General features: G+C 37.7%; 2 protein-coding genes across 4 annotated transcripts in view; one reads left to right on the top strand and one right to left on the bottom strand.

Annotated features, from left to right (window-relative positions):
* Nucleotides 1-9,329, bottom strand: part of LOC108736879 (epithelial discoidin domain-containing receptor 1) — a 406,840-nt gene that overhangs the window by 355,888 nt on the left and 41,623 nt on the right. Inside the window, exon 2 of the mRNA XM_018469473.1 lies at nt 4,438-4,459. The gene's annotated coding sequence lies outside the window, so the exon portion shown is untranslated. The remainder of the gene's footprint in view (nt 1-4,437; nt 4,460-9,329) is intronic.
* Nucleotides 1-9,329, top strand: part of LOC108736878 (discoidin domain-containing receptor 2-like) — a 45,135-nt gene that overhangs the window by 31,239 nt on the left and 4,567 nt on the right. For all 3 annotated transcript variants that reach the window (XM_018469472.2, XM_018469471.2, XM_018469470.2), the window contains 7 exons: nt 1,095-1,234; nt 2,238-2,445; nt 2,814-3,136; nt 3,196-3,280; nt 3,522-4,203; nt 5,050-5,142; nt 6,820-6,961. In XM_018469472.2, coding sequence (XP_018324974.1) covers nt 1,095-1,234; nt 2,238-2,445; nt 2,814-3,136; nt 3,196-3,280; nt 3,522-4,203; nt 5,050-5,142; nt 6,820-6,961 — 1,673 coding nt within the window. The remainder of the gene's footprint in view (nt 1-1,094; nt 1,235-2,237; nt 2,446-2,813; nt 3,137-3,195; nt 3,281-3,521; nt 4,204-5,049; nt 5,143-6,819; nt 6,962-9,329) is intronic.

Here is a 9,329-nt window from a genome sequence, read left to right as displayed (position 1 = left end):
TCTCTTCTGTCTTCATTTCGTCCGTCTCATCTTTCTCACCCGAACCACCACCCACCCATTCCCACGATTCCTGAAAGAAGGCTGAAGAGGGCCTTCCGCCCTACCTTCCGGCATAGTCCGGAGGGACTGCCCGCCCACCAGCATTACTGACTGGTGGGAATGAAACACCCGAAAGTTTTTTTTTTTATCTTTACACAGTCTACCGTCTACCGTCTACTCCTACCATTTATAAGTGTTCCTGCTTTTATCTACTCTGTTAATTGTTGTTGTATTTGTTATTGTTATTGTTATTGTTGTATTATCTTGTTCTTTTTGTTACTTTGTTCTCGTTTGTTTGTTTCACTCCTTGTGCCTTTTTGTCACTTGTGTTTTCGTTTGTTATTGTTATAAATTGTTAATTGTTATTAGTGTTTTCTTGGTATTTAAATAATATCCACCAAAAGACAGTAAACTTTAAATAATGTTTAAAAAACACGTCAAAATTGAGATTATTACAAGTTACCTAATAATTCTACGGCAAATTCAGTCATTTAGAATAGAAAATTGTAATTTTTGCGTTGTCGTAAGAATTTATTTTTCTTCATGCAGCAAATTACGTAATAAATAACATTTTTAACGCCACAAACGAATGGTAGTTTTCAATGCAAAAATATGTACAAACACATTTCCCATTTTCTAATATTTCTTACTTTTAATACCATATTATATAGGTACACTACAAATTGTATGTCCAATCTATTTGGCAATGTTTTATACATGCTACAGAATATTTATCTTCCATTTATCATACACGGCATGTCAGAGAATGGAGTAAGATAAAATGAACTGGGTTAATTTTGATTTTATAATAATAAAGAGCAAAACGCCAGAAAATGTAGATTTTGGGTAGCGATAAGCGCGCCGATAAATTTGAAAATTTCACTTCTTATCTACATAGGTATAAAACAAACGGATTGCCTTTATGTTTCGCGGAACACAATTTAACAAATGGCATCAGCCAACCGAAGTTTTATCTGAGCATTTATAAAACCCGGTCGCTAGGTATACCATGTATAAATATTAGTAGGTATATATTTAGTTCGTTGATATATCAGGTTATGAATGGGTCGGATGGCGTAACGATACGTCCCCATGGGCAGGACATCCGTTGGAGATGCTTTTCGAGTTCGATAAGGTCCGTAACTTTTCTGCCATCCATTTCCATGTCAACAACTTTTTCTCCAAAGAAGTGCAGGTAGGGTGATTTTCCGGCTTCCGTTTAATCTTTAACACAAGCTTCACAGCACTGATACTACCACTGCCAGTGGCGTACACACAATTTCAATTTTGGGGAGATTTAGAAAACACAAATTTTAAAAAATTTTGTAATGTTAGGTCGCGAGATAAAAATGTTCAGTCTCTGAGAGTCTCAAAAAGCGAGACTTGAGTCTCCGTCTCTTATCGAGTCTCTCTGGTGTCGCTGAAAGAGACTGTCAAAAAAAACTGTTTAGCGTCTCTGAACGAGAGACTCGAGTCGCTCATAGAAAGATCCCCATTTCGTATCCAGTCTTTGAACGAGAGACTCGAATCTCTGAACGAGAGACTCGAATCTCTCAATAAGTGGTGTCTCGATAGACATGGTTAGAAATTTCTAAGTTCAACATATTTCAGAGATCCCAGTCTTTCTACGAGAGACTCGAGTCTCTCAATTTTTCAGTTGTATTCATTCAGTCTCTCTGTGAGAGACTCGAATCTCTGAATTAACAATTATATCGTTCGAGTCTCTCATACAGAGACTGTGAAAGACTGTGAGAGACGCTCTCAGAAACGTTGAAAGACTCTGAGAGACTGAAGGAAGACCGGAAATTTTTGTTTAGGGTTTCCTAAGGAGTACACAAGACAAAGAAAAACTGGAAAATGAAAACTAAAGATTTCGAAATTTATCAAAATACGGAAAAAATTAATTGTTAAAAGGATTAGAACTCGGACTCTTTTTTGCAAAAATTATAACAAAGTGTACGCCACGCAGACGAAAAATAATTTCAACCAAAGAATTCATGAACATAAAAGATCTCAGTCAGGATTCTAGCCGACGAAAATTCAATTTGTATGACCGTATAAAATTCTGTTAATCTAAATCCTGGGGGAGTTTTTTCATTCCTCCGGATCGTCCGTTTGTGTGCACGCCACTGGTTACTATGTGTAACTAAAATTCGCTGTTCCCTTTCAATATACATGTGTGTGCCGTCATGTTCCAGATATTCTCACATGCAAAAGCTTTCTTTAGTGTTAGTGGAAATGTCTTCGGCGCCGAACCGGTGCATTTCTCATACATGCCAGACGTGATACTCGAACATGCCAGGAATGTCACTATTAAGTTGCATCATCGCATAGGGAGACTCCTCAAAGTACAACTTTATTTCGCTGCCAGGTGGATTCTTATAAGCGAAGTCTCTTTTACTTCAGGTGATGTATCCCGTAAATAAAAATTCGACAATGCATGTATAAATTAGATTCCCCTTCCCTCTTTGTCTCTCTTTTTCTATCATCCCCCAAGAATAGCTTGTTCCTACCAATATTCTTTTAGTTTAGATTTTTTTTTAAAAGCTTATTATCTTACTTTACTGTAAACGGTCTGTTTTAATCTGCTACTCAAATATCAAAGTTCGATATTGAAAGTCAATTTTTATTTTGTGATTGAATTCTTTGCGAAATCGCTTTCTTTATGTATTTTTTACTTTTTAATAGTGTTTTCTTTCGTAAATCGTTACAGATTAAGTTACAAAGCGAGCGTTTTTGTTTTATTTTATTTCTTTTTTTTAACGAAATTATAGTTCCCGTATCAGGAAATTTCACAGACGTAGAAAAAGACGTGAAAACAAAGGAATCGGAACAGGAGTACCCTTTGCAAAAAGACCAAATTGAAACAACGAATATCCGAAACATTCTCCGCGACGTCGAGAAGACGAGCAAAAAAACCGAAACGAGTAAAGATTCGAGCCATTATCTCGGCTTCGTTATTGGTTTTCTCGTTGTCATTATAATGGTCCTCACGGCGGCCATTGTTTTTATTATTTATCGGAACAAAAGGCTTAAGAAATTAGCACTGCAAACGCCCCCATCCCACGGGGAGACGCGATTCAAGAATGAAAGGAAAGTAAGTGAATTCTTTGAATAATGGCGAATTTCAAACGTTAAAGGGCGAAATAATTTCAGGACTTTAGCGCAAGCGATGTCTTTGAAGCTTCCAACTCCAGCATACTCGCAACGCAACAAAGGGATTCCATGGTCCAATATGCACGTAAGCATCCCTTAGCGATATCTACACGAAAGAAAAAAAAACAAAAACAAAACTATTACACACATCAACATCGAGTTTATCAAACAAATTTTTATGTATCGTTAGATATGTCTCCATCTGTCGGTGTCGAGTGCGTTTAGCTAGAAACTCAAAATTGCCTCAAAAATGAAAATTTTTATGAAAACATTTTTTGAACTACAGATAAATTAGATGGTTATTAGTTTTACGTCTCAATTTTCAGATATTCCGGACGTTGTAAGTAAAAATAACTACTTTTCCGACTCTACTTTGGTCAAACCCCTGTTGACATCTGCCCGAGATCCACCCCTTCTGCTTGAAATCTTGCCCCGGCCGCCATCTGTGCCCCCACCTCCTGACAAATACGCTTTCGATCCAGAATCGAATCGACTTTTTTCCTCTGAGACAATGACACCAATCTCACCTTCGTTATCGCACACTGGAAATTACCAAATGAACCCACAATATCTTCTGCGGCTGAACGATCGCCGTCATGACAGTCAACATCTTGATGACACGGAATCGCCGGAAGAAGATGGCGGTGAACCGGTAGCGATGATCCCGTGGGAGCAGCTTCGAATAATCGAGAAACTGGGAGCGTCTCAAAATGAAGAGGTACATCTGTGTGAGTTGACGTGTGACGAAAGAGCAGTTCCGGGTGATTGTCGGTTAGTGATAGTGAATTGTTTGAAAGCTGCTAGTTGGCGAACTACGTTCTTAGCGGAAATTCGAAAATTGTCGCGGTTGAAAGATCTCAACGTCGCCGAACTGCTCGGTGTGTCCCTTCAAACTGAACCGATCTATTACGTGCGGGAATACGGGGACATGGGGGACCTGTGTCAGTTCCTACAAGAGCACGTAGCTGAAACTACGACTCCTGTCTCATGCAACGCGAACAAATTGAGGTAAGCAACATTTAGTTGTTCTAAAATAAATTTCTAAGGATTATTCAAACTAATTTTGCAAAGTGAAGAAAGATAACGAACGTCACCCAACCCAACCCTACCATAACCTAAACGAACATACCAAAACTTTTTTCTTTTTTTGTGAACCTCGACTAAAATCAATAAGATGGCACGTTTGTTTTGCGTCCGAAGGTCTAAACTGCGAATAAAAGTTGTGTGTTGAAAGGTACTTACCAAAGATGTCGTAACACCCCATCTGAAACAAGAAAAAAAAATAAATGAGTAGGGGCTAATTTATTAATTGATTTAGAAAATACTACAAATGGAGCAGTGAACGCCATCTGTAGCACGATGCTACATTTTAGTCTAGTCGCGTCTGGCAGTTTCGACAGAATACAGACCACTTCGAATTATTTTATTCGATTAAGCTAACGTGCCTATCACGTTGAGGTTGGCTACGCCGGGATTCGTTTTCAGCAAGTAGATATCCACACAAGTGGACCTTGTTGGAGCATACGTAACGTGCCTATCACGTTGAGGTTGGCTACGCCGGGATTCGTTTTCAGCAAGTAGATATCCACACAAGTGGACCTTGTTGGAGCATACGTAATCCTAAAATGTAGCATCGTGCTACAGATGGCGTTTACTGCGCCATTTGTAGTATTTTCTAAAACGCACTGTTAAGACAGCAGGTAAAAGTTGGTCTGTGTTTTGTCGGAGCTGCCTGCAACGCGCTGATGAGATCCAAAAAGATCGAAATCGCGATCCGCGTCTGGTAGTTTCGACAGAATACAGACCACTTCGAATTATTTTATTCTATTAATTATTATTATTATTTTGTTTCAGTTATGGTTGTCTGATCTACATGGCAACCCAAGTAGCTTCTGGCATGAAGTATTTGGAGTCTGTGGGCGTTGTTCACAAGGACCTGGCGGCAAGGTAAGTGTACCCTTTTTGAAAGCTGATAAGCCTCTTTTTTCTAATAAGACTTCACCAAGCGCTGTTTTCCACTAGCTCCGCTATAAATCTCTCCCTCTAAGAGATAAAACCAATACAAAAGCACCGAACTAGAAAATTTGCAGATGTGTTTATAGGGAAAAAAGTAAATAAAAAGTGTAAGACGATTACTTTGAATAACAGAAAAAACTACTGAATAAAAATGGAAAGACGATAATAAGTCTGAAAGTTGAAAGAGCATTATCAGAGAGTTAGACAAATCTTGTTTTCGCTTTCATACAACATTTAAAAGGAATTTTGTTTAGTAGCAACGAAAAATAATATCAATAATAATATAGGTACGTTTCAGTTAAATTATTTTGGTGTGAAAAATGTAGATACTATATTAGATGTAACTATGCAGTGGGAAATTTTATGTAGGACTAATGCGAACGTTATTCTTGAATGGTTTACAAGAACATATTAAATTTCGTGGCAATTTTTGAAATTAATTGGCTATTACTAATACAGTATCTATGTTGATTTCCCACTTGTCGAGTAGCTAATTATAACAGATAAAATTTCTATTTAAATAAATTTGTCTACTTATGTTACCTAAATTAAACTAGTTTCAAAATTTCTCGTTTAATCTAGTGTAAATGTTATTCTAGTGGAGTTAAGGTCAATATTATCGGGGGGTATTCTATCTATCCCTAGACAAAAATTTTCAGTCTCTCACCTGTCTCTCAAGTCTCTCAGAGTCATTCAGCGTCTCTGAGAGCGTCTCTCACAGTCTTTCACAGTCTCTCAGTTATTGCCTAGGTGTTTTTATGGATCTCTCACAGTCTCTGTATGAGAGACTCGAACGATAAAATTGTTAATTCAGAGATTCGAGTCTCTCACAGAGAGACTGAATGAATACAACTGAAAAATTGAGAGACTCGAGTCTCTCGTAGAAAGACTGGGATCTCTGAAATATGTTGAACTTAGAAATTTCTAACCATGTCTATCGAGACACCACTTATTGAGAGATTCGAGTCTCTCGTTCAGAGACTGGATACGAAATGAGGATTTCTCTATAAGCGACTCGAGTCTCTCGTTCAGAGACGCCAAACAGTTTTTTTGACAGTTTCTCGACAGTCTCTCTCAGCGACACCAGAGAGACTCGATGAGAGACGGAGACTCGAGTCTCGCTTTCAGAGACACTGAGAGACTGAACATTTTTATCTCGGGATTATATACTCCCTTTGTTTAAACATTTAACTATTATTCAGGAAGAATAAACAAATACGAAGCGATAAAAGAAAATATGTATAATAATTCAATATTCCTTTTTGTTTTAGCTACGATGTGGCATTTGAAATAAAGACAAATTCGAATATTGATTTCTACATGATTTTGATACACGGTTTTGCTCTCAAGCAGATAGAAACGTGGCAATATATCATGTTGTTGCAAAACACTTTCGATGAAGCAGGGATTTTTTATCGCAATCGTTTTCGTTTTAATTGGCAGTAATATACCCGTTTGCAAATAATTATTTCCACCGCTTTATTGAAAAATAGCCGTTCTTTATTGCCGGAAGTAGATTTAATTCGATTAAGCGTAAACAGTTCGGCAGTAAATTTTGAGCCTTCAACTTAATTACAAACTCCCTCTCTTTCTATACCCTCGTTTCAGAAACTGCCTCGTTGGAAAACGATACTCAATTAAAGTGTCCGACATGGGAAGCAGCCGACACTTATACATCGGTGATTACTGCTGTTTTTTCGACTCGGTACCTTTACCTATTCGATGGATGGCATGGGAGAGCATAATATTGGTACGTATTGAGAATTGCCAGAAAAATTATGTTTTCTATTGACAAACTCTTCTATCTTTCTACGAGGACGGTTCAATAAGTACCCGTGTTAGAAATGAAAACACTTTTGTTTTTAAGTTTTTTTTTTTTTATTTTTCAACATAGTCCTCTTTTAGAAAGATACACTTCTCCCAACGACCCTGCCATTTTTTTTACCCCTCCAAAAAATAAGATTTGTCGAACTCTCCAAAAATCCCCCCTGTCTCGGCGATGACTTCCTTGTTTGAGCTAAATTTCTTTCTAGGTAGTCATTTCTTCATGCTAGGGAACAAGATGAAGTCATCGGGGTGTGCGGCAGCGAATTCATAACGTAATTCATGCATTTTGGCGGCAACAACTCCTGATGAATGTGCCGGTGCGTTATCGTGTTGGAAATGCATCTTCTTTTTCGTCAAATGCGCCCGTGTCTCCTTCAATTTTTTGTCATCCTTTTCCTAAAAAATCCGTGAAATTATTTCCTCGGTAACAACATTTGCCAGGCTTCCTGGTCGCTCCTGTCAAAAACGGATCTTTGCCCACGTTTAAATTCGTTGAAGCAATATCTAACTGTGGTCGTAGATGAAGAAATGTCTCCATAAACAGTATCCAACTTTGTTTTCATCTCCTCGCATTTCTTCCCATCCAAAAACAAAAAGCGAGTTACCGAACGATACTGCTCTTTTTCCATGTTAGCGAAAATAACGAAACACGTCTGAGTGGAATGGCTGCCAAATCCTAACTAACCTATCAATCAGTCTGAAATTCGTTTTGACGTGGTTTGATAGATGGCAGCACACGATGTCAGTACCAATTTCCCTCAGGAACGTCCTCTGTCTTCAAACACGGGTACTTATTCGCCCTCGTAATTCGTCCCTACATTTTAAGCATATTTAACATCTTGTCCCATTTAACATTGTCAAAAGCTTTTTCTAAATCAACAAATCCTATGTACGCCTTCTTCCTTTTTTGTATCGTTTTCTTTATTGCTATTAAATGTTATCAGAAATTTTTGTAGCATCTTTAAATTTGACTTTTCATGTGTAGCTAGAACTTTTGAGCTTTAATTTTTTTTACAAAGACTGAATCAAGTAAAAGTGTTAAATTTAGTTAAGAAAGAAAACTTGTAAGTGCAAGCGACAATGTAATGTTATTTGTAAGTAATCGAAGAAACGTTGTTTAGGTAGCTTAAGGAACTTTCTCGTATTTCCACAGGACATGCGATAGTGTGCATGGCCTCTTAGCGCCACTTTCTGTACTTGTACATTGATTTGGATAGGACCAAAAGCGACTTTCGCACAACTAGATATCCCAGGTTAATCCTGTCGTTAATGAACAACTTTTCACTTTGAGAAAAAGTTTTACAGAGAGACAAAGAAAACTTTATTCTAACTTTGTCCTAAGCTGTAGCAGATAGCAGAGTGCAAACTAATGTTGCTAAGAAATCAATGTTTTTTTTTTATTTTCCTTTCCCGACATAAGTTAATTTTGACAGAAAATGCTTTAGTTTAATAAAGGAAAAAGTTTGATTCAATAACTAAAAGCTCAAAGGAAATGTTGAAAGGTTTGGGTTGTTCAATTTTTGAAAGAAATGAGATTCATCATACGCTAGGGATATTTAAAAGGACTCTAATAAAGAAATACAACTCGCCAACGGGATGAACAGAACAAGTAATTTTGTATGAAATTGCTAAAGACTGTGCTCTCTTCATTGAACAGTTTAAAAATGACCCTAAATAGGTTGATCGGTGTTATGTTGAAGCTGTATACGGCGTGCTAATGAGATCCATACGGTTTGACAGTGTTTACAGAATATCTACTAACCTCTAAGAGTTTATTGATCCTGAAAACTGACACTAAAACAGACTCGTGTAGAAATAAAAAAACAACATCAAATTTAACTGTTGCTTTTTGGTAAATTTGTTATAGAAAATACCACAAATGGCGCCGTAAACGCCATCTGTAGTACGATGCTACATTTTAGGATTACGTATGCTCCAACAAGGTCCATTTAAATATATGGCTATCTACTTGCTGAAACGAATCCCAGCGTAGCTAACCTCAACGTGATAGGCACGTTATCATAATCGAATAAAATAATTCGAAGTGGTCGGTCTCTATTCTGTCGAAACTGCCAGACGCGGATCGCGATTTCGACCTTTTTGGATCCAAAATGTAGCATCGTACTACAGATGGCGTTTACCGCGCCATTTGTGATATTTTCTAAAACGCGCTGTTAAGACAGCAGGTAAAAGTTGGTCTGTGTTCTGTCGGAGCTGCCTGCGACGCACTGATGAGATCCAAAAAGATCGAAATCGCGATCCGCGTCTGGCAGTTTCGACAGAATACAGAC

The sequence above is a fragment of the Agrilus planipennis genome, unplaced genomic scaffold (assembly GCF_000699045.2).
Source record: "Agrilus planipennis isolate EAB-ADULT unplaced genomic scaffold, Apla_2.0 scaffold106, whole genome shotgun sequence".
In the NCBI taxonomy this organism is placed as follows: domain Eukaryota; kingdom Metazoa; phylum Arthropoda; class Insecta; order Coleoptera; family Buprestidae; genus Agrilus; species Agrilus planipennis.
The sequence above is the reverse complement of the archived record's forward strand: the minus strand, read 5'-3'. Positions and strand labels throughout refer to the sequence as shown.